The following is a 25,047-nucleotide window of genomic DNA, read 5'->3' as shown; positions in this document are numbered from 1 at the left end:
TTAAATGAAGTAATGACACACATATTTTACTATGAAAGAATAATAAAAAGGTAAAGCTTTAAGAAAATCAATGGAAAAAGTATGTCTTTGTATTTGGAAACACATTTACCTAACCAATCTTCTTAAGTAGGCAACTGTGTGCAGACCTTTAATTACTGCAACAGTGCAAACAAATCTCAAAGAGCAACAGGAAGAATGTTTCAAACACAATGGGGGGTGGGGTGCATACAGTTCAGTGTGAGTACAGGCAGTCCCCGGGTTACATACAAGGTAGGGACTATAGGTTTGTTCTTAAGTTGAATTTGTATGTAAGTCGGAACTGGCTCCAGATTCAGCTGCTGCCACTGAAACTGACCAGGGGCTGACTACAGGAAGCCAGAGGCAGAGTTGCTCTGCCCCCAGCTTCCTGGAATCAGCCTCATCAGTTTCAACAGCTGCTGAATCTGGAGCCTGGGACAGAAAAGCTGGGGCGCTGCCGGGTAGGTTCCCACAGGACCAACCTGGCAGCACCCCAGCTGCTCTACCCGAGGCGTCCCGCAACAAAAGCCTGGTCTGCTGGGGGGGGGGCGCACTAGCTGCGCCCCCTCCCCCCCCAGCAGACCAGGGAGACCTGAGCAAAGCCCCCAGGCAGCAGGGGTCCCGCTGCCTGGGCGGCTTTGCTCCCGGGCAAACGAGCAAAGCCGCCCAGGCGGCGGCTTTGCTCGGGTGTCCCTTGTCTGCTGGGGGGTCCAGCGGCTTTGCTGGACCCCCCCAGCAGACCAGGGAGACCGGGAGAAGCTTTTCTAGCCCCGGAGGACACGGGTGGTGACCCGCCGCCCGTGAGCTCCGGGGTGAGAAAAGCCCCGTTCGTAAGTGCGGATCCAACATGAGTCGGATCCACGTAAGTCGGGGACTGCCTGTATATATATGACTTGCTTCTGGCCTTGTACGCATGGGTTCTGGATTTGTGCGCCTCCGGTCAAAAGTCTCAGGGATGCTGCAGGGTACTAAAGAGCTGGTCTCCTTGATGCCCAGAGGTTGGATGGGAGAGGTCACTCGGAGGGGCTGGGAGTCCTGTTGTGAGCATGTGGAGATTAGGAGTTGCCAGCATTGTCCACAAGCTGAGGGACATGTCTGCATCCTGAATTACACCACTGCAGGGCCAGCTGGCCTAAAGGGAGAGTGTGCTGGATCAAGATAGCATCCATAAGTTGCCTCTGCATCTTTTTCCATATTCTCCTTTACCATGGTGATGCTGTCATTGTCCTGGCCATGCTTTCCCTGGGCATTGTGTCATCGTCCTGGACCATTGCCATGATCTCCTTGGAGATCTTTCTCTCTCTGTAGTCCTCATGCCCAGCCTCCAACTCTCAGTAGCTTAGATTTCCTGTGTGACTCAGCCAAGAGTTCTGCAAATATCTGGTCCCAAGTCTTCCTTTTACTCCCCTCAGGTTGGCCAGTTTGCCAGCAGTACATTGAGGCCCTGTGCTTGGAGAGCTTGCTGTTGCAAGTTCTGTGTATGGAGAACTAGGGAACAAAAGTTGTTTATTGTTCACATCACAGAAAAGTTGTCACAGTTTTTGTTATTGTGTATATCGAACTTTACGTCCCAAGGCTCTTCCTATTCTTGGAGAGGCCTGAGATCTGGTAAGTGGTCTGCATTTATGGAGGGTGCTGGGTACCTTTGGATTTCAGTCCATTGTATCTGCTGTCATGATACTAAGAGTCCAGAGAAGTGTTTGGAGCTCCCTCGTGGTTGGTTGGTTTTTTGTTTTGTATGCTAGAGGTAATACTGTGGCATTGACACTGTAAAGAGAAGGTAGCTTGAGGGCAAACTGGATAGCAATTCCCTTTCCATCTCCTTTAGGCTATCCTGACTTTTGATGACATTTCACTGAGATACATGACAAGAAGGCAGAGAATGGCCTTACTCAAAACAGACAAAGGCAGACCAACAAGATATGATGTGAAATTATCCACCAGGTTGTTACCCCAGAAGCACTGCAGGAGTGGAAGGGGCTGTTAAGCTATGCTGGGGGGTATAGGTCTGTGGCTGTTCCCTCTAACATACGAAACAAAATTAAATTATTGCTCAGTTTTAAGTTCTGCTTTTTCTCCCCTGCAGACAAGGAGAAAGTGCAGAGAAAAACAAATAAGGTCCTGCAATGATTGTCATTTAGAACAAGAAGCAATGGGCTTAAATTGCAGCAAGGGAGGTTTAGGTTAGACATTAGGAAAAACTTCTTACCTGTTAGGGTGGTTAAACAATGGAATAAATTGTCTACAGAGGTTGTGGAATCTCCATCACTGGAGATATTTAAGAGCAGGTTAGACAAACATCTTGCAGGGATGATTTAAACCAGGGCTACTCAACACGTGGCCCGTGTTTGTTTGCAGCCAGTGGTGCGATTTGGGTTTACGCAGGTCTCATGCAGTCCACGGGTGGGATCCTTTGAACATGGCCTCCACTGGGAACGTGCTCCACAACAGCGAGTCAATATAATGGTCTTCTGTTGATATGTGTTTTAGTAGTTAAATGCCTGGACTGTCATTGCTCATTAAAAGTGCTGTCATATGAGTGGAAATTGGGTAAATATTGCATTGTATTAATATCAGCAGAACTGACTTAAATGGGGACTGCATGTTATATAGTCTTGCCTTAATCTTTGTATTCATTCTCATCAGTGTGAAAGAACCTATTTGCATATCTTTGCATATAGATTTGTATGTACATGCAGCCACACTTAAGTTGCAGCCCTCGGTATGTGCTGTGAGTATCATTGTGGTCCTGGGGCTTCCAAAGTTGAGTAGCCCTGATCTAGATGGTGCTTGGTCCTGCCGTGAGGGCAGAGGACTGGACTTGATGACCTTTCGAGGTCCCTTTCAGTTCTAGGATTCTGTGAGATATGTCACAGGGCCTTTGCCCCTCAGCAAAGAGTAGTAGTGTCTGTGCTTTGACCTGGTGTGCAGTGTGCACTCACTGATAGCTCATGTAAACTACAAAAAGGGACCAAGTTTCTTTTCCTATAAGTGCTGACTCAATAAACTGATGAGTTTTGCACACAGATGAATGCTTTCACCATTTGAATCTGCTATGGAAGTGGCTCAGGCACAGATAGTGACTGTGCCAGGCTGGCAGGCACCATTTTGAAGCATCACCAGGTTGTGGTGGGGTGGAAGTGTGGGCTCCTAGCTCACATCTGCCAATAGTAATAATAATACATTATAAAGATTGGTCCTTACATGCTAAAGATCCTTCCAGAGGATATAACTCTTTGGGTCTGGCCTGGGTTTCTGGCTGGGACTTGGGCACAGATGTAGAAGAGGAATCAGTGTCTGCTGTAGCCTGGTAGGACTGAGGCTGTTGTCAGGATGCTGGGCTTCAGGGGCAGCTCCTCTCTGGCATATTCCTGTTCATCCTCCAACGGATCAAGCCAGTCTCTCTCAGTGGTGGGGAGTGCAAGATGCAGGTTCTGAATAGTGCCTGCTGGGTTGTGCTGTAGTTGTGTAGAATCCAGTCCAGTTCATCAAAAGATTAGCAAGTCACATGTCCCCTACCAGACTGTGTTTCCTTTCATCCCACATTTTCTCATGAATTTTCTTTGGAGCAGTTTTCTTTTATCTGGTCCCAGTCCATGTTCCATTTGGGACATGCTTTGCAATGTCTACACAATGGCCTCATTTCTGTGGCCGCAAGAGTTTTTTCCCAAACCGTCTTCCCAGATGGCAATGAGATCTAGGGTCTCAGCACAGCACCAAGCAGCTGTGAGGTGTATTGTGTGGCTTCTGGAAGACTATTACGGTGGTATAACCAGAATAATGATAAACTGGGCTGTAGAAGCAAAGGGGCAAAATCGGGCTCTGTGCTACTTTTTAAAGGCAGGGGGAAGGGTCATTCTTGCAACTTGACACCAGGACAGGGAGGAGACACAAGGTTGGAATTGATTGACCTGCAAAGCACTGTGGGATAGCTGTTGGAAGCATGCAAAAGTGGTGCAAAGCAATTGTGTGCACATGAACAATAGATCAAATTATTTCATTTCAAAACAGACTTTGTGCATTTTACAAAGGAACTCTAGAATTACTGCACAGAGGTGGCTGGAATGGTGTGTATCCAACTGTTTTCAAACTGAATTATCTTGATTTAATCTGGTTTAAGGGTGTAGACAAGCTCTTAGTCTTAAGTAACACACAAGAACTAATTCAAGAAGTGTCAGTAGCTGAGCTACTGTGGAAAAAAATGAGATTAGTCACAAAGGCCTTAGTGTTAAAGGAAAAGGAAGTAAAATCCTTGTGGTATGGGTTCTACTTAAAAAAACAATGTTGGAGACTCAGAAGGCTGTCTGTGAGCAAAAGGGAAGCCAGGAGGACAAGGAATAAATCAATACTGCTAAATAGCAAGGTTTGAGAGGCTATTTGAGTCAAATGCAAATCCTTCAAAATTTTGAAATCTGACCTTGGTGAAACTAATAAACAGGAGCATAAATTGCAGTAGGCAATGTGAAAGAAGGAAAATAGAAGGGCTGCTATGGAGTTCAAAGAACAAACAACTGAAGGTATAAAAACAAACGAGATTTTTTAAAGATAGTCTGTCAAAGCAGGAAGCTTGTGAAGAAAATAGTAGGTTTTCTGGATCACCAGGGATTCAGGAAATAAATTAAGGTACATAAAGACACTGCTGAGAAGTTCAATCAATCTTCACTGCTTAAAATGTCTGGGAGATTCTTACGCTGGACCTGTCCCCACCTGCTAATCAAGATCAGATATTATCAAAGACTGTGGTGTCAGAAAATGAGGTTCTGGAGCAAACTGGTAATACAAATAGCAATAAATCATCAAACCAGATGGTGCATCTAAGAATTCTGGAGGAGCTTACAAAAATATGTAATATTTCATTCAAAATAGCCTCTGTTACAAAGGACCGGAGGGTAGCAGATGCACCTCATGTGACAAAGGCTCTAGGAGTAAGATGGGGGAAAGAAGAGTAAACTTTACATTTGTACTTGGCAAATTAATTACAATTATAATTAACTCCCTACCCCCAAAAAACTCATTATATTTTAAGGTCTAACTAGCAAAGATTCACAGATGAAAGTAGGCCAAAAGCCTTATCATTTATATGTATGTGGGATTGGCCCCAAATGCTTCAGAATTATTTTAATTCACCTTGTAGGTTCCTTTGCTTAGAGGGAGTACATACTAGTGAAAAGTACTGATGCTTTGAAGATCTGCTGCTGTTATTATTTTAATAGTATTATAGTACTACTGCAGACCAAAATCAGGGCATCGTGGTGCTAGGTGCTGCACATACTTATAGTAAGAGTCCTGAAGAGTTTATAGTTTAAATTGAAAAGACTGATAAAGGATGATAGAGAGGAAGTACTGCTATACCCATTTTATAGATGGGGAATTGAGGTACCCTAAGAGATTAAATGACTTGCTCAAGGTCATGCAGTCTGTGGCAAAACTGAGAACTGAGCTTAGGTCTTGAGTCTTAATGTAGTGTCTTAGTACAGAAAGGAAGGGTTGTTCAGTGCTTGTTTCAAACAGGATAAATCTTATAGGGGGATTTACTTACCTGGATGAAGTTAATCTAATAAAGTACATTTTGAGGCTAGTCTGTTGGGATCAGCTAATTTTCAGGCATTCTACAATATATAGGATTTTTTAAAAAAGTATAACTGGATAGTAAACCACTTAGGAACTTGGATAGCTTAGGCTGATGATCTGTGATGGAAACCTTTTAATCTCTGGATCACCGGTTCACACAGGTTCAGCAGTGAGAGGAAGATTTTACCATTTGGTGCCTGTTTCATGATCTGTTTCAAATGAGTTGGTTGATGTCTCTCCAAATCATAATGGATAATTGTTGTAATGGTTGGGTTCTCGTGTTGCTCTATGTGATCAGAGACGGATTCGTAGCCCAAGGGACAAAGTAAACGTGTTGGTTTCCTCTGTTCTCCTTGTGGTGTGAATTATTGCATATCACAGAAATCACCACTACTATTCATCCCCTTGCTGGCAGTCTGAGCAGAGGGGCCAGGGGTCGAAAAAGTTGTGGAGTCTGAATTCTCCTCTGACTCCTGTTGTGCTCCCTCTTAATCCCAGGCTTGCTAGGGGAAGCTTGTACTTGCTGCTGAATGTGTTTATATCTGATCTGTGGATAGAGGGTTTCAGTGTCCACAGCAGGCCAGTCCAGGTACATTTCAACAGCAAAAATTCAGCTATACATACGTGTGTGTAAAAAACCAAGCAGAGAAGCTATTTTAAAACATTTCAAAGCTAGACACTGATGTATTGTGTATGAATGAAAAAATCATTATTCTTCAGCATTTTTACTTGGCAGCACAGATGTGCCTGGCATTGTAGAGAATGAGTAAAGACTGCAACTCTCATTCTGCTTTACACCTTGTGTAGCTACTGATACCCCTGCAAATGGGTGTCAAGTGCTATGCCAGGGAAAATGGAGGAGTCTGACTTAGTAGCACTTTGCAGAGGTGTCAGTAGCTGGGGGGAATCCAGCCCACAGGGGTTAGTTAGCTCTATTCTCCCACTGATTTTTACCCTGGTGCGACTCCATTCAGTGGAGTCATTCCTGTTTTACACAAATGTAAGAGAGAGGAGACTCAAGCGCACAAGCCTTCTTCCAAACAATTTGCAACCTGGATAAGTTACCTGCAAATCTTATTCTCTAGTAAGAGAGGGTCTCATGCTTACCCTCTCATTCATGAATTCTGAAGAACTCTGTGGCTTGACTGGGTATAACACAGCCTTTGTGTGTGTGCTTTTGGGAATCAATCCCAGACAGGCAGGCACTCAGGGCACACGTCACTATCCAGAGCATGTCCCTGTGCCAGAGTATGGGTGCTGTTAAGGTCATTCAGGTACTCTCCATTCCAGCACCCTGGGAGACGCCGGCCAGCTGGGTAGCCAAAGCCTTCGCTGCTCACCTCCTGCTCCAGATTACTTTAGAAAAGTGGTTGCTATGCAGCCTTGTTTGTTCACGGTATGTTACACTGTTTGCTTGCTGCATGTTTAACCTGTAAGTGTGAGCCTGTTATCCTCACACAGAAGAGGGCTGGGCGACAGCTGCCATTCTTACCCATAGCTTTAAAAAATTCTAGGATCTGGAGCTAGGGGGTGGGGGAAGCTGGGATTCATTGTGGGAGGCAGCCTGCAGCTGGGCTTTGTAGCTCCCTGTGGGATCACAATTTTAACAACATGGAAACTAGGCATCCAGAGTGAAGAGGCAACCCCTGTTTGTGAAGGTTAGTGAACTGCCCTCACTCATGCTTTGCTGATTCTTCTGAGGTGACACTCCCGTGGGGACGGCAGGATCTGGCTGATGATCTGTTGCATTGTGACCGGGGGAGGGAGGGAGCTTGGGGTATGTATAGACTACATGCCTCTGTAGTCTAGACGTACCCTTTGTGTGGTGTGAAGGTTCTTTTCCCCGGCATAGAGCACCAGGTGCTCAGAGGTGAAAGAGAACTTTGGGGATGGGGGAGAATTTGGTTGATGACTTTTTCCCTAATAGCTCATGGAAACAGGAAAAAATGTCAGGGAAATTTCTGGTGTGCAAATCTCCTTGGTTTGTCGGACGGTAAGTGAAGCCAGGTGACCTTTTAGGAGAGGGAGTCCTGAGATGAGTGCAAGAAGATCAGAGCTTGGATCGCTTTGCTGCAGAAGGGTGAGGGGAGGACAAGGAAGGGCAGGAACTACTGTCTGGTAAGCCAGGGTGTTTAATGCAGCCTGCTGGGTGAGAATTAGGTCTTCGTAACCTGGCATTGTTGTGGCCTCTGGCAGGAGGAATATAGCACTGTCCAGAAAGAGGGAGGCAGAGTCTAGTAGAAGGAAGAGAATGCCTCTTTTCATTCATACACTGCAGAGTCGGGTCTCTTGATTAAGTGTTTTTGGTGATGTTGGGTCATTATTTTGTGTAGGCAAATATGGGACCCCGTGCCTCAGCTTCCGATCCAACTTGATTTGTCTGTCAGTGGAGCTATGAAACATCAGCTGCAGTTAAGGCATTTGATAGATGCATGCTGCTATTTTCCAATAGAACTGAGCCAGGCTCAAGCCAAATCCTCCCCCAAATCAGACCTTGGCAGAACCTCAGTGACATTTGGATCCAGACCAGGGCTCAGTGTGTTTCTGACCCAACCCTGAAAGATAATATTAAAATGCTACACGGCCAATTGTGTAACTTGGTAAGCATGTTTCTGTAAGAGTAACCTTCATACCCCCATGCAAAGCTGGAGGGAAGTGAGGCCAGGAAGAGGAAGTATTTTGTTTTCCCTCCAAATAAGCGTGAGAGACATAATCTAGGTCAGCAAGCAGGCTCTCTGGTATTTCGGTGCCCGTTCTATGTAGGAGTTAGCTTAGCTCGTGTTTAGCCCTTGTTTCCAAATGGGTGTATTATCAAGGAAATAAGAATCCGTGGAAAACAGTGCTGGGAAAGCTTCTGCAAACAGAAGAGGGAAGAGACTTGTTAAAAAGCAGCTTCTTTTTCATTTGAAATCCAGAGATGTCAGCCTGTCAGAGATAGCAAAGGAAGAGCAACTCAACGTCTCTAAAGAATAAGATGCAGGACTCCCTTTGCTCATTATTAGAGATGTTTGCCAGTTACTTTCTCTCTCCCTCCCTCCCTCTCCGGAGAGAAATATTTGCTTCGTGTTTCTTTCCTTTCCTTCTTGATGCTCCTTTCCCTCAAACTGCAGCTCTAAGCTAGGGAGCATTGCTGGGACGATGACAGTATTATTTAGTACTTACCCAGAATATTTCATCCAAGGGTCGCAAAGCATTTTGCAAAGAAGGGTAAGTACCACTGCTATTATACCTATGGGGAAAATAAGTCAGAGGACTGAAATGGCTTACCCAAATTCTGGGGTCAGTGTTCTATAGGAGGTCAGACTAGATGATCATAATGGTCCCTTCTGATAACAAGAGCTATGAATCTAGAAGGCCACTGTGTGTCCAGTGGCAGAGTGGGAATTAGAAGCTATTTCTCCTGTCTCCTAGCCCTGTGCTCTTAGCACTAGACAATGTTGCTTCCCTTGCCTTATCATTTGTTTTGATGCTATGCAGTTTCAAAGGACACTAGCTTGAATATTCTGCAAAGTCTGTTGAATTGAATTGTTGGAAAGTTCAGAATTTTAAGCACGAGCCTGATCCCTAACTTCTACCACTGGGCCTTTCCCCTGTATTAGCTCCTGATGTAAGATGAGACAGAGTTCAGGGATGACCCTAGGAACAGACAAAGCACACAAGGTGCAAAGTTCCCTGGACCCGCATCCTCAGAGTATGGGATGGAAAAGGCCTACCTCAGCCCCAGCTGTCAAACCTTCCCTATTTCTCACCACCCTCACCCAGTAACAAGTTAGCAAACTCTCCCTCCTTGTTGACAAAACTTTTCTCCTAAGTTCACTTTACAGAGGTTTTCTCGGAATTCCAGACACCAGCCTTTGCACAGGTTACCTTGAGTGTTTAATTTTCTCCTAGAATTTCTGGGGTCTTTGATTTCTGTCATCATATGAACCCCACTCAATCTGTGTTGCTGAGTATCAGGGGCTGGTCATGAAAGTGAAGAAAAACTACCTTTGTGTGCTTCCCCAATTCTTTCAACCTCCAAACTTGCACTGAGTACAGTTTGGCTGCTCTGGAGAATCTGGGCCTGTGTCTTTATTGCTTTTGTGTATATCTTTTAGGAAGCCAATCAATACCACTAGCCATGAGTCAGTAAGGACTGCTTGTGTGAACAGGGCTTGCAGGACCTAGTCCTCAGACTGTAACTTCCTCAGGGCAGGAACTGTTTTCTTTTGTGATTTGTGCACCATTAAACACAGTGTTGGGGATGAACCAATTATATAATAGTAAGAAGGGCTACTGCACCTTCCTAATTACAGTAACATGAGGTCTGAGAGCCCTCTCATTTACACCATGAGGTCTGAGACACCTCTCAATTATAACTACATCAGCTACTGATTTAGAGCAGTGTAAGCAAGAAGAGAAGCAGGTCTCATGCTTCACACTTGTTAATCCATTGTTTGTAATGAGGAATCTCTGTTATGAAACTAAAGTCTCATCTGCTTCTAACTGAATGAAATCTTTTCAGATTATGGGGTTTTCTCTGAGTTGGTTATTGTCTAGGAGGGTGGCGAGAGCCCTGGGAAATTGGATTTACAGAAGTTGGCAAAGCATGAGGAAATACACCTAGAATACTTTAGGGAATGTCTGAAGAGATCTCTGAGTCATTATTAGTGATTGTCTCTGAGAACTCATGAGCAAGGGGAGAGAGACGTGAGGACTGGAAAAGGGCAAATATAGTACCTGTCTTTCTATAAAAAGGGGAATAAGGACAACCCAGGGAATTATAGACCACTTAGCTTAACTTTGGTGCCCAGAAATATAATGGCACAAATAATCAAGCAATCAGTGTGTAAACATCTAGAAGCGAAGTAACAGTAAACATGGATTTATCCAGGACAAATCATTTCAACCCAACCTAATATTCTTTTTTGACAGGGTGACAAGCCTTGTGGATGGAGAAGGGAAAACCAGTAGATATAATGTATTTCAACTTTAATAAGGATTTTGATATCATCTCACGTGACCATAAACAAACTAGCGTAATGTAGGCTAGATGAACCTATTCTAAGCTGGGTGCACAACTGTCTGGTAAACCATACTCAGAGGGTAGTTATCGCTGGTTCACAACTGAGCTGGAAAGGCATTGAGTGGGATGCTACAGGGATCTGTCCTGTGTCTGGGTCTATTCAATATTTTCATAAATGATTTTGATAATGGCATAGAGAGTACACTTATAAATTTTGTGGACAATATCACATTGGGACGGGTTGCAAATGTGTTGGAAGATAGAATTAAAATTCAAAATGAACTTGACAAACTGGAGAAATGGCGTGAATTAAATAGGATGAAATTCATTAAGAACAAATGCAAAATGCTTCAATTAGGCCTGATCTAGTCTACATGGGAAGGTAGAAGTAAGAGACTCAATTCCAGCTATGTAAATTACGTAGCTAGAGTGGCTCTGATCTCTATCACTGTAGGGTTTTTTTAAGAACAGGTAAGGCAAATACCTATCAGGGATGGTCTAGATTATACTTTGGCCTGCGTCAGACTGGGACTGAACTAGATGAGCTATTGAGATCCCTTCTGGTTCTACATTTCTATGATTCAGTGAGCATAACTGAAATCAGAATCTGGCCTATCATACAGAAATGGCTTAGCTTTCAGGAAAGAGGCACAGAGCAGCGTGTGTGATTCCTCCTGCCGGGGAAAAGTAGTGTGAAAGTACATATTTGAAAGTATTTGATACTAGCACTACAACCAAATGGTTTCCAGCAAAAGGATGCAGAAACAGATACATTTTGCTTCAGATTGATGCCTGATTTGTGAGTGGTGGCTGAAAGGTTGGTCCTGAGCAGCAATGTTCCCCAAGAGCCTTGCACCACTCTTCCATGCCAAGGGAATCCCTAGCTAGGGAGTTAGGGACACCTCTGCCCAAGAGGAGCTGAGCAGGCCACACAATTTGGCCTATGGGGTCTTCAGGCATAGGGTGTTGGGCTGGCCTGCACTGAACACATACTAGCAAAATGTATGATGCTGACCCTGCCCTTTCTTGCATGCTGCAATCTGCTCCCTTACACCTGAGTACACGTCCAAGGAGGCTCTGCATTCAACCATGGCACGAGTCATTAAAGCCTTGCCATTGGTTGGCCTGTAAGAGTGTGCTTACACTGCAGGGCTTAGCTCAATTTGCATAGCTTATTTCAGGTTACGTCAATTGCATATCTTATTTCGAAATAGGGAATGGCCACATAGCACTTATTTCGAAATAGAGCACTCTTCCTCCGACTTCCCTTACTCCTCGTACAATGAGGGTTACAGGAGTCCAAGTAAGAAGTCCTCCGGCTTGATAGTATTTTGACACGATTTCAAAATAACTGCTTGCTGTGTAGACACAGACTAAGGGTAAGTCTAAACTACATCCCTCTTTCAAAAAAATTTAAATTAGGCAGATCTAAAGTCCAAATGAAGCAGGGATTTAAATATCCTGCACTTCATTTGCATAATGGTGTCCGAATGCTTTTTTGAAGAAGGGTTTCTCGAAAGTGAAAGTACCATCTAGACGCAGTTCTTTCGAAAAACCCACCCTTTTTGGAAAGTGCCCGTACTCCTCCGCTGAACCAGTTCTGCTGAATAGAGCACAGCCTCATTTTTTGAGGAGTACGGGATCTTTCAAAAAGGGCTTTTTTCGAAAGAACCGCATCTAGACGGCACTTTCACTTTTGAAAAACCCTTTTTCGAAAGCGGGATGTAGTTTAGACATACTCTAAGTTATTTTGGAATAGTGTTGCGGTATAGACGTACCCTAAATGACCCAACTACCCAAGATTCCACATGCTCATTGTCCATCTGTGCATATATTCCAGAACACACCTTCCATTGTGATTGCACTATTAGCTTTTATAGTAGAATAGCAGCCAGTGGCCTCAGTCAGGAGAAGGGCACTGTCTTTCCCACAAAGAGCATACAATGTGCAAATATTTAGGGGCCTGATCCAAAGCCCACTGAAGTCTTGGAAAGGCTTTCCATGGGTTGTAATGGGGCTTGGATCAGGCCCTAATGAAAGTAAAGGTAAAATGTAATCTGTGTGCATGTCTCTGTTGCCCCTTTGTTTCTTGCAGTGACAAAGTTACAGAACAATCTGTCAGCTTGAGGCGTGAATAGACTTGGCCACAGGGCTTAGTGGAGACAGTTACAGTATGTGTTATGAATACATTGTGTGCAAAACTCAAATAGCTGTGGTGTTTAACATCACACCTCATTAAAGCTGGCACTCAGTACCTGTCTAAATGATGTTTGGTTACCACTGAAGTAGCTGACAAGGTATGGCTTTCAAACCAGTTGGTTTCTACTCTTCATTTGTTACTCTGAATGAGCTTCTGCTTGTTTCATGGATCTGGAAACCAGTTCTACTGAATAGAGCACAGCCCTTGCAAGGAGTCTTTTGCATGGTATCTTTTGTTGTGGGTAATGCACTATTAAATCTCTCAGGCTGAGCCAACTCCTCAGGGTTCCTTCTGAATATGTGGTACCAGAACTGCAAAACAGTCTGTTTTTAATCACATTTTCTTTGCTTGTGCTCCTTGCTGTGCTTGCTAGAATATCCATAAATTACAAACAAGCTTGCTAGAAAAAATACTCCTGCAAACAGGGAATTTTATATCTGTGGAGAGCAAATTTCAAATATGTAATCTCAAGTATTCTAGAAACATTATTTTACGGGCAGTGCTCACCTGGTTAGGGAACAGGGATACACCATGTAGTCTGTGCATCTAAACAAAGCTGTTCAGATATTGACAACTTGCAATGATCTGCTTACAAACAATGGCAAGGCCTTTGGCAGAAATGGGCAGAAATGATTCTGCAGAGAAACTCGAAGGTTAATGAGGTTGAGAAAAACATAATCTGCCTATGTATAACTAGAATATTTACCCTGTGTTGCTCGGGTCTTTAACTCAAATAATTGTTGTTTTTCTTCATTTAAACCATTGCTCTTGGGTGGTGCTGGGGTTGCAGGGTTCATTATGCAGGCTGCCCCAGGAGGAGAGGACAACCCCAGCCCTCTCACCTCAGCATCTTGAGCCAGGTGAGAAGCACCTGTCCATGGCCTGTGCAGCTGCAGCAGAGACAGCCAGGGGAGGGGTGCATGTTCCCCAGCTGGGAGACAGAGAGACACAAAACCAGACACACAGACAAACTCTTTCAAATATATAATTGATAACTGTCCCTTTCTTCACCCCTGTTGCCCCAATGGGGTTATAGCTGTCCCAGTCCCCATCTCTGGCCCCTTGCTGCCCCTGTGGTCATTATACAGTGTTACTGTCCCTCCTACCACAGCTCTCCCTTTCCATTGTATGAGAAACAGTTGAGTCTAGGCACATCCCATTGTACTGGCACAATCAAACCATTACCTTGCTTCAAGTTATAAGAGGAAGCTGCATACCAAATTTGGTGGTCTGAGCTCTTGAACAGACAGACAAACTGTCTCAAATATATACTAGATTAGCAAACAGAAAAAATGGTGAAACTAGCAGCTCCTAGATTCTTTTCCCTTCTTTCTCCCTCTGCCTATATTGGCCATTAACATTCAGGGCCCAATTCAAGTCAATTCTCCTTTATAGAGCACTTTATAGGAAGGTTAAAAGTCAAGTGTATTTTACAACCTGATTCTGTAGGCTTCCAGCACTGAGAAGCCATCATAGAAATGGCTGGGGAGCTAAGAGAGAGCTAAATAAAATAATAACAGTAATGAAAACCTCTCCATTTTCATTTCCTGACTGCTAATCATCCCAAGGAAATGAGAATTCCAGGAGGATGAATTTCTTTTAGATTGACCCTGTACATAATTAGAAAGGAGTGTAAATGACTGTCCAAATGTTACAGGGCCTAGAAATGTTCAAATGCTACTGAATTTTCCTTATCTCTTTCCAAAAGGATTGTTTTAAGCATTATTGTTTTCATGTCCTGGTGGCCCTGTGCTGTTGCTGGTTGTGACTTGTGTGTGATGGAGAATGCTGTGAGGTTGCTTTCTGTGTTCATTTCCAGATTTCCTTCATCCTGCTGGCATTGGTTTTCTAATATCAGAGGCCCAAATCCTGGTCCCTGAAATGAGCAATGGATTTGGTGTGTGGGAGGCTATTTCACATTGGGTAGGTGAGGACAGAATCCTACTCCCCAGCCCTTTCTAAAGGCTGCAAGGTAGCAAGCAGCGAAGCCTTTCCACAGCTATTACTCTGGGTTACCCTGTCCTCTGTGGTAATTACTTAACCTCACCTTCCCTCTGAAGGGAAGGGATGAATCTGTGTTTATTGTACATTTCCTGTGTGACCTTCACATTATACTAACAAAGTGTTTTGCATTTCCTGAGCCAGTCTTGCATACTGGTATCCTGTGGCACAGAGAGGTTAAGTGACTGGCCTAAGGTTACATGGCAAGGCCATGACAGAATTGGGTATACAAGCTAGGAATCCTGACTCCCCTATCCCAACCAGACTCCTTTCCAGGGTATTTTCCAGTAGCATTTTTAAATGCCTCAAGCTATGGTGCATCTTCCACTTTCTTTGAGAGATAATTACAGTTTAGCAGAACTTACCATTTGGACATGACTCTCATATTCTCCCTGCATTTTCTTATCTTCCATTCCCCCCAAAATCCCTAGTTTATGTCCCTTGACCCACTAGAAATAATTGCTCTCTTTCCTTGGGATTACACACATTGGTCCTGAATTCTTGGATCTTATCAGCAAGCTGCAAAAGCCATCCATTTGGGGTTGTCTAGAATAGGAAAAGTGGTCATGGCTAAGCCAGAGTTATTTAAGCATGTTTGCTAACTGACTTAACCTCAAGCACTTTTTCTAGTGTACACAAATGCTTCCATAGTGCATCCAGAGAGAGATCAGTGTCTGGGACTATGGGTATATGGGGAAGGGCCTTTGCTTCTGTGTTTATTGATGGGTATGTACATTTTCTATTGTTTTCAGCTGCAGGAGGGTGTTTTAATTGATTTTGAGTTTAATTGATGGTAGGGCACCTAGAATGCATGTACAGGCATTCTTTGTGCTGTGTTTTCAAATTGAAAGAATATGTTAATAAATAAATTACTTTTTCTACTCTACCCCACATACTCCTCCTTAGTCAGTGTCTGTCTGTGTTATATGCATTTAGTCCTTTTCATGACTACAGCTCTCTGGCTCCTTGCTATAATCAACTTACTGTTAGGGAAAAATGTGGGGAGTGTTTTTTTTAGTGTCTAATGATGAGATTTTCATTCAACATTGGCTTAACTCTGCTTCCACTGAAGTCAATGGGGATTTTATCATTAATGTCAGTAGGATAAAATCCAGGCCAATGTATCTTCAATTCACACTGCAAGACATTGGTCTAAAGAAGAAGCAACAAAAAGTTCTGTGAGATGACAAAGTCTCTATTATAATCTGGAGAGAACTGTCTAGACTGAAGTAATAGGGACCAAAACAGTAAGGAAACAGACTGGAGCAAAGCTCAAATTGGCAGGTTTGCAACAGATGGAGATTGTGCAGTTTGAATTTGGCACTGAGCTACTGTGCTAGTTAGTGCTTTTTAACCTCTCCCTTGACTTCACCAGTTTTCTAATATGTTCCAGGCAAGAACCCCATTAGAAATGGAAACGTGAGGGAAAGAGAATTTGTCACCCATGTCAGTGCTGCTTTTTCCCCCCCATGCAGGCCTCTGGACATTACAAGGAGAAGGTGCCAACAGCAGCAGGTCCAGTGAAAAGCAAAACAGCAAATAGCCTCTTAGCTGAAAAGAGCCCTTCTGAACAAACACATGGCAACACATGATGATTTCACAGCAGGTAAAGGACTGGATGAGATGCTAGCACTCTGCCTTTTGCAGCTCCACTACTCCTACTCATTGCCCAGAGCAAAAATTAACTGCAGAGACTTGTGTCTGTGCCAAAGAGTGTTGTCATGTTCCAGGACCAGCAGCGGGTGTACTGAGGCCTGTGTTCAAAACACTGTACAGTGAGCCAGATAGTGGGGGTGACTGTGCTAGCAAGTGTGCCTGACATTTGGCGCTCAGCAATAGTTTATGGTTCATCATTGATATGCAAAGGTAGTGGATGTGGGCCTGGATGAGGGAGGGGAACAACTGCTTAGCCTAATTTTGAGCCTGAGTGAGTGTCGTGGATTAGAAAGTTTAACTCAAACATTAAAGGTTTGTGTTGTCTTTAGGAGCCTCTCTGACAGAGAGGAAAAAGAAAATAAAATCCAGTAAAAATATAGGGTGGATATGGAGCAGAGGGGCAAAGGACAGGTGAATAAAGAAATAAGTCTGCATTTGGTAGACAGGGTACCTGCATATGTCAGGTGAGCTTTGGGGACTTATAATTGGGAGCACAGACCTCTAGCTAAGAACACGGCAGTTATTAATTGGTGTTATACTTTTATTTTTTAAGTGAGTCTTTCTAGGAGGAAAAAAACCCTGGATTTGAATTACAGGGGAAGAATTTTTGAACTAGCTTTGTGAACCTTCCAGATTGTTTGAGTTTTGGAAAAGCTTGACCACCTTGGGGTTCAGCCAACCTTAGCCAGGAAAGTAGAGAAAATACAGGGTAAATCACTGACAAGGAATTGTGTAATTCTGCCAGGCAGTTAGATACTCCAGTGAACAGTGTTAGATTAGAGAAGCTTGCCTGACCCAAGAATGCAGGATTTAGCCCACACTATCTGATGTGTAATGTGTGAAAGGGGACAGCTGTTCTTTTTCTCTTCTTTTCAAGAATCACAAATGGGTCATTTGTACTCTTCTTCATTTAAAGATAAGTACCGAGCCCCTGTTGCAGTATATTGTGGGAGCGTCCCCAAAGTCAAAGCCCGATACAGATCACTGCGAGGGGGAAGCATCGATTCAAACTTGCAGCTGAATGGAAGCAGATGGACGACAGCAGATGAAGGTGAGGACAGGGACTGACTAACTATGAACTGAGGCCACATAGAAATGTGAGACCACAAGCCTGGCTGCCCAGATCAGGAGGCTGTCTCTGAGCCTGGTGTCCAGATCTACTTCTTCCTTTTTCATTTTGCTATGAGTGATGATTCCAGGAACAGTTTCAAGTCAGAGAATGCTGTGGTAAAATACTAATCACCCTCTGTCCCCTGTGGAATTTCCTCCATTAAGTAGATGTGAAGGTCATTGATTAGTACCTGTGCTTTGTCCTCGTGCTAAAATAACTCAGCTTGTGGCCATCTGAGGACCATTTGCTGGTGTATGTTGCACGGTTCTGTTTCTAATGGCCGGCCTGATCCATCTTCCTTTGAATGAAAACCAGCACCTTTGGGTCCATGAGGGCACTCCCAGCAGAAAAGCCAGACCAAGATGATGCTTGCTTCTCATTATTAGAGGAGGGCCTGTCATGGCTCCTTCCCTACTCTGGCATGATAAATGCAGAAGTGGGGCCAGCAAGTGTACCCCAAAGCCTTATCTACCAGGCTTTGGTATAAAACTTCCCCCAAAATCTTTAAAAACCTAGATCTTGGGAATAAAACTTCCGCTGCCACCACCCAAATGTTGATAAAGAAATCAGGGGAAAGATCATTTGGGAAATCTCACCCCTAAGATAAAAATCAGGGCACACAATTAACCACTGCCAGGTTAATAAAAAGAAAAGAAAGAACTTTTATTATTACAACAATACTCCTGTTGATGACTGAAGTTGACTCACTTGACTTCTGCCTTTAAATTGGCCTACAGCCTCTCTTCAGTCTGTATTGAAAGTCCAGATGAAGAAACAGTCATATTTGTGGAGTAGAGATGAGGACCCACTGTATCCTGGGGCCATTTCCTCTCTGGAGGGCTCGGACAACCCCACCTTGGAACAGGATCCCAAAGAACTGGAGGCAAGCAATGCAGCCATGGAAACTGCTCGGATCAAGGACAAGCTCAAGAAGAGGAGGATCTCTGAGGGCTTAATTGCTTCACACAGAGGTAAAGCTAGGTACCTGTCTGCTATCCCTGATTAAATGAAACCCTTCCAAGTATAGAGTGATTAACACGAGACACTGACACATACTGAGTTCAATTCCCAGCAATGTCCAAGCTGAAACCAGTGCTGGAGGGGAGGGGATGTATGTGGCTTGAATGGATGCAGATCCAATTTTGAATAGGATATGGATGTGGATGCTTGCATCCAAAATATTCTGGAAGGAATTTCAGAATTCAGGAACTCCTCCTTTGCTATGGAGAAAAAATGATCAGTTCATCCTTGTTTATGTTCCTGTTTGGAGTAATAGAGCTTTAACTATCTGGGGCTGCTACTTTTGGTTGGTTTATATTTCCATTTTATCTATGTTCCCTTAATGTCCTCTTTCATTTACCTACTTTAATCTTTCTGTTGTTTCACAAGGATTTGAGAGTATGTTTTCTTAATCCATGTGAATCCAGATGTCACTTTTGTCAGTTTTCAAATAGTAAATAGAAGCATAGACAGCCATCATGTTCTCTGGGGTATTTCTATGGAATTGGATGGATGTGACTGGTCTATTCAACTGCAGTCTCTTTATATTACTATATGTCCATGACATCCCCCCAACCTGAAGCAAATCCTTTCCAGTAGCCACATACAACACCTCAGATAAACTCACCCAGGAACCAACCCCATTGCCAACTTTGTCCACATATCTCTACAAGTGACATCATCACAGGACCTAATCACATAAGCCACCACATCAGGGGCTCATACAGCTGCATGTCCTCTAATGTGATATACCCCAACAAGTGCCAGCAATGTCCCTTTGCCATGTATATTGGCTAAAGTGGACAGTCTCTGCAACAAAGGATAAATGAGCACAAATCAGACATCAGAAATAGTAATACATGTCAACCAGTAGGTAAACATTTTAACCTACCTGGTAACTCAGTCATGGATTTAAAAGCAGCCATTCTTCTACAAAGGAATTTGTCCCAATTACAGAGAGAGACAGCAGAACTGGAATTTATCTACAATTTTGACACTGTTATGGTAGGCTTCAATAAAGACATTAACTGGTTCAAATACTACAGAGCCAATTTCTCTGGCCTTTGACATCTGCATTTTCACATCAAAAGCTATGAATGGGACACATCCAGCTTGCTTAATTAGCTTCATTAACACAGGTCCTACAACTGACAGGTACTTTTTTGTGGTTATATATTTCTTGGATTCTGTTATTTTCTCTGCAATTCATCTGATGAAGTAGGTCTTAGCCACGAAAGCTCATAATACTATATATTTCTGTTAGTCTCTAAGGTGCCATAGGACTACAATATGTCCATGGGCACACAGGTCTCACCATTCAGCTAACTACACATTTAGAGGAAAGTCACTTTATTTGCAGTCAGATCTCCATTGTCTTGGAACTAAAAGGTGGTATCCCAAGTGCTATGTGTTTCTGATCTGCAGGCTTGCTTGTCTCCAGTGGCCCCAACGGGGTTGCCCTGAAGCCAGCTGTTTCCAGATCTGCCTCTCAAAGGTTGCTGCTAACTTCCAAGCCCATGCCTCCCATTCAGAGCATTCCTACCTCACCAGAGGCCAGCGGGCCAGATAAAAGGGAGCAGAAGACCATGGAGAATAGTATGATCAGCTGGGGCCACCGCAAGAACCACACTCATCTGACTCCAACTTCCCAAGAGGTAAATTGGCACAGAATAAGAAAACCAAATATGGTTCCTTTGCAGTTTATTTAGTACTTGGGTAGGGCTCTAAGAAATTCCTCTGATGGAAAAGGGGTAAAGATAAGGATCCTACTTGAAGTGTGGTTATAGAATGAAAAGTTACTCTGTAAAGATGGCATCATGGAGGTATTATAGTGTCTGTACGATATAGGAATTGGCCAATATCTCTTTAAACAGCACTCACCATGTTCTGTGTTTGAGGAGAAGCTGCCAGAAACCAGTCAGAGCCACCACATGTATTTAGTAAGGCCTTGCATGTTCCAATATTGTTAGAAAATATGAGCATATGTGACCCAACCGTATCCCCAAAAGGATAATCCTGGATCCTTTCCCTTAACTTTGTTAGATCTCACTGCATAGGAGAAGGAAAGAGATTAGAAAAAGCTTTTGCAAACTAAGGAAGCCTATCAAAAGTCTGGTGCATTTGGCCTAGATCCATTCCTAGAGTAATTCTAATGGCTTCACTGGATTTTCACAGGAAGTATTTTAGCCCTTTGATAGTGAAAAAGAGAATGGAAGAACTAAGAAATGAGCAATGTCTGCCTCTCCCTTCTCCCAGTTACAATATCAATAACTCAAAGGGGGACTCATTTCAACAAAAATGTTTGTCTATTGTGGAAATAGTAGAAAGTGGGTTCCATGCACATCACATTGCACTGTCAACAAGGTAGGCACTCTTCTTGGGTTGATAACTGACAAAGAGCTAGATATGATAAATCAGATGGAAGCTGGAGAACACCTAGGATCCCGTGATCATATTATTGTCAGGACTGAAAGGTTGATGAGGGTTTGTTAAAAGGGCAGTGACTGGAAAAAAATTGATATTAGAGAAATAGATTTTGACAGGATGTGAAATAAGAAGTAGAAAATTGGCTGGAATTCAGTGGTGTCTGCTGGGTGGTTTAGGTACAGCCCAGGGACTGCAATCCACACCCATCCCAGTACAATCAGAAAGTCTGAAAGAGGAACAGCTTCACAGATACTACATTGGCAAAGGAGAAGTGGCAGGCCGGGGGAAAGACCGGCAGAATGTGCTCAGAAATTTCATGTTGGGAAGCAGAGTGTGACACTGACACTGGCCCCTTTCTTATTGCTATCCTTTCATTTTCTCATTCCCACCTCAGGAGTAGAGGGTGCCATCAATTCTCCCTCCCTCAGATAGCTTCTCCTTCTCCTGGGGCTTCAGTGGACGAGTTGCACTTTCTTTTGACGCTCGAGCGAAATGCTAGCCATTAGCTCTCCAGACACACTCCCAATCCCTGTCTCTGCTCTGCAGAGATCTTCTGCTCTGTAGCCTAATAGAATGAATTCCTGCCTGTGCTAACCGATGTGCCTAGCCTTCCCTTCTAAACTTCACTTGCCTCTTCATAATCACTGATCTGAATTTAACTGCTTTGTAAAGGTAGGTGCAAGTTACTTGTTTTAGTTTGAACGTTAACCCTTCTCTTCCAATCCCAAATTTCCTGGCAGTACTTGCATAGCAATGATGAGAAGAGGAGAAAGTCATTAGGTGCTGCTTTGATTCCACCTATCCCTAAATCAGCAAGACCACGTATTGGAAACTCTCACAGTGCTCCGATGCCTCTCTCAAGTTCTCAGCAAATGGACCAGACTGCTCTCACTGTACAGGAGTCTCCTGAGCTAAGGTAAACTTCTTCCTGGCACCTTCTCCCTTCCATTGTAGCCTCATCCTTACTGACTTCATCTAAGTAGCTTCAGGGGGTAGCCGAGTTGGTCTGTACAGAATAAACTTAAAAAACAACAAATGGTCTGGTAGCACTTTATAGACTAACAAAACATGTCGATGGTATCATGAGCTTTCGTGGGCACAGCCCACTTCTTCAGATGACCAGAGCTTTGTTAGTCTATAAAGTGCTACCAGACCTTGTTTTCATCTAAGTAGTTTATCTGTCACAGTCAGCATTCCAAGATATTTCTGTTAAGTTGTATGGATATTAGGGACTGTGTGTCTATGTGATCCAAAATTACTCCAGAGGTATGGGAGTATGTTCTTATGGTTACGGTTTAGGAGGAGCCAGGACTATTGAGTCTATACCTAACTCAGCCACTGACTCACTAGACCTGAAGAAGAGCTCTTTCTAGCTGGAAAGTTGTCTTTTTCACCAACATAAGTTGATCAGATAAAAGATATTATCCTTATCTTATCTCACCTTATCTTTCTACTATCCTGGGACCAACTTAACTGCAAGTACACTGCAGACTGACTCACTATATAATTTTGAACAAGTTATTTAAAGACCCAAGCTTCAGATGGAGCTGAGTCTGGTCCCTCAATGTGTGGACAGAATTTTGCAGGATCTGCACATACTTGTATCTGTAGAAAATTTACTGGTGCATATATTATTAAGGTGATATCTAATTGCCAATGTCTCAGATACTTACCAATGTGAGGCTTCATATACTAATATCTGTAAAGTGCTTTGAGATCTTGGGTAAAAGACAGCAAGGCTCAATGGGATGATTATAAAATTAATATACATGATAGGAATTATCCCCATTTATTAGTTTGGCTTCTGTGACTGGGGAAAACTAGCGGTCAGCCTTATGCTTGATGCGATAATAAACAGTGCTATGCTACAGCTGCAATTTATGTACATCACTAAAATATTTTCTATACATATCTAGTGACATCAAAATATACTTATTAGGTTCTTTCTCACAAAATGATTTTGAAGATACTTTATTTAAGAGTAGAAGGGGCTAATTCTGTCCCCAAGAGAAGTGGGGGAAGTTACAGCAGTGGAACTGAGAATTAGATGGGTTCACTATTGCTGGCAATTTTTATATCAAGATTAGTTGTTTTTTAAAAAGAGATGCCGTAGTCCAAACAGGAATTAATTCAAGGACGTTTTATGGCCTGTGTTATACAGGAGGTCAGACTAAATGATCATAGTGGTCCCTTCTTATAATCCATGGATCACAATCTGACCTAAAACTCGAACAGAAAAAGCTTGATTCTCTTCTCTCTCTCACTAGTGTCAGCAGTTCCCAACCTTTTCCAGATGGGAACCCATTTTGACAGGAAGACTTGGTGACCCAAGGCAATTCAAAAATGGGAGGGAGGGAAGAGGAGGACCAGTGCCATAATTAGCTAATTTTGCACCTGAGGCAAGAATATAAAATTGTGCCCCCTCCTGTTCAGGGCCGGACGGAGGCATGGGCGAGCCGGGCAGCTGCCTAGGGCATCAACTGACGGGGGGCACCTGATGGCAGCTGTAAGGAGCGCGCAGTGTCCCTTACAGCTGCCATCAGGCGCCACAGGCCTGGCTCCCGCAGCGCCGGCCCACCCACATCCCCGCGGCGCTAGCCAGCAACGCACTTCCCCTCACGGCCGCGGGGCCCTCTGTGGCCCGGCACACGCGCCAGCAGCAACAACTGCGCTGGACTGGGCCGCGCATGCTCTGTGCACCCTGGGAGCGGGCCGCGCGCCAGCGGCTGTAGCCGGGTCGCGCATGCGCTGTGCGCCCCGGGGGTGGGCCCGTGCATGCGCCGTGCGCCCAGGTGTGATGCTGCACGCCCATGTCCGGGGCACCAGAATGCCTTGGGCCAGCCCCGTTTCTGTTTATATATTCATAGTAGTTATTTCATAGAAAAGCTGAAAATACATTAATAATAAAATAACAACGCTACATTTATTTGAGTTGTGTTGCGGGAAAGACACTCATCCCCAAACCACTCCCCCCCAGCTCAAACCCCACACTCAGAGGCTGGAAGGGCTGGAGGAGTCACACTCGGGCTGGAGGGACTGGGGAGCTGGAGGGCCTGAGAGTCACACTCAGGGGCTGAAGGGGCTGGGAGTCTCAGTCAGGTGTCTGGGGGGCACACTCAGGGTACGTCTACACTACAGCGCTAATTCAAACTAACTTAGTTCGAATTAGTTAATTCGAACTAAGCTAATTCGAACTAACAGATCCAGACTAAAAAACTAGTTCGAATTAGCGTTTTGCTAATTCGAACTAGCATGTCCACATTAAGTGGACCCTGAACCGGGGTTAAGGATGGCCGGAAGCAGTGCCGGCAGGGCATCAGATGAGGACTTAGAGCACGGAGCTGCTGCCTCAGGCTAGCCGAGGGCTGCGCTTAAAGGGACCCGACCCCCACCCCGGACAGACAGTTCTCAGGGGTGCCCTGCTTGCAAAGCAGTCCTGTCTTGGAGTGCCCTGAGTGCCCACACTGGGCACATCACAGCACTCGGCCATCAAACCAGCTGCACTTGCCGCAGGCTGCCATCTGGGGAGAGGGGGTAATTGGGGGGCTGCAGGAGAGCTTCCACCCCCAGAAGCCCGCAGAGCCAGCCCAGTCCTCCCCATTGGGGGCTCGTACCCCATTCCTCCCTCACCTCCTTCCACTTACCCCTCCCTAGCCCCCCTTCCTGATGTACAAAATAAAGGACAATTGTGTTCAAAAATAGAATCTCTCTTTATTGAACAAAACTGGGGGAGACTGGGAAAAGGAGGTGGGAGGGGGAAGACAGAGGGTGGGAGAGGGGAGGGCAACTACAATGATGAGGGGTTTGGAACAGGTCCCATATGAAGAGAGGCTAAAGAGACTGGGACTTTTCAGCTTAGAAAAGAGGAGATGGAGGGGGGATATGATAGAGGTCTATAAAAGCATGAGTGGGGTGGAGAGGGTGCATACAGAAAAGTTCTTCATTAGTTCCCATAATAGAAGGACTAGAGGACACCAAAGGAAAGGAATGGGTAGCAGGCTTCAAACTAGTAACAGAAAGTTGTTCTTCACAAAGCAAAGAGTCAACCTGTGGAACTCC

General features: G+C 44.2%; 1 protein-coding gene across 7 annotated transcripts in view; it reads left to right on the top strand.

Moving 5' to 3' along the window:
• TOGARAM2 (TOG array regulator of axonemal microtubules 2) overlaps positions 1–25,047 on the top strand; it is a 70,755-nt gene that overhangs the window by 8,540 nt on the left and 37,168 nt on the right. For 4 of the 7 annotated variants that reach the window (XR_003087904.2, XM_025181001.2, XM_025180992.2 and 1 more), the window contains 5 exons: positions 16,271–16,401; positions 17,368–17,502; positions 18,300–18,533; positions 19,987–20,216; positions 21,729–21,904. Coding sequence is in view for 6 of the 7 variants with exons in the window: in XM_025181001.2 (XP_025036786.2) it covers positions 16,374–16,401; positions 17,368–17,502; positions 18,300–18,533; positions 19,987–20,216; positions 21,729–21,904 (803 nt within the window). In the remaining variant the exon portion in view is untranslated. Of the gene's footprint in view, positions 1–7,075; positions 7,248–12,506; positions 12,640–12,748; positions 12,892–16,270; positions 16,402–17,367; positions 17,503–18,299; positions 18,534–19,986; positions 20,217–21,728; positions 21,905–25,047 lie in introns of those variants that run through there. The other 3 variants (XM_025180994.2, XM_025180995.2, XM_025180997.2) reach the window with 3 other exon arrangements.

This window comes from Pelodiscus sinensis, chromosome 3 (genome assembly GCF_049634645.1).
Source record: "Pelodiscus sinensis isolate JC-2024 chromosome 3, ASM4963464v1, whole genome shotgun sequence".
Lineage (NCBI taxonomy): Eukaryota > Metazoa > Chordata > Testudines > Trionychidae > Pelodiscus > Pelodiscus sinensis.
This window is presented reverse-complemented; position numbering and strand designations above follow the sequence as displayed.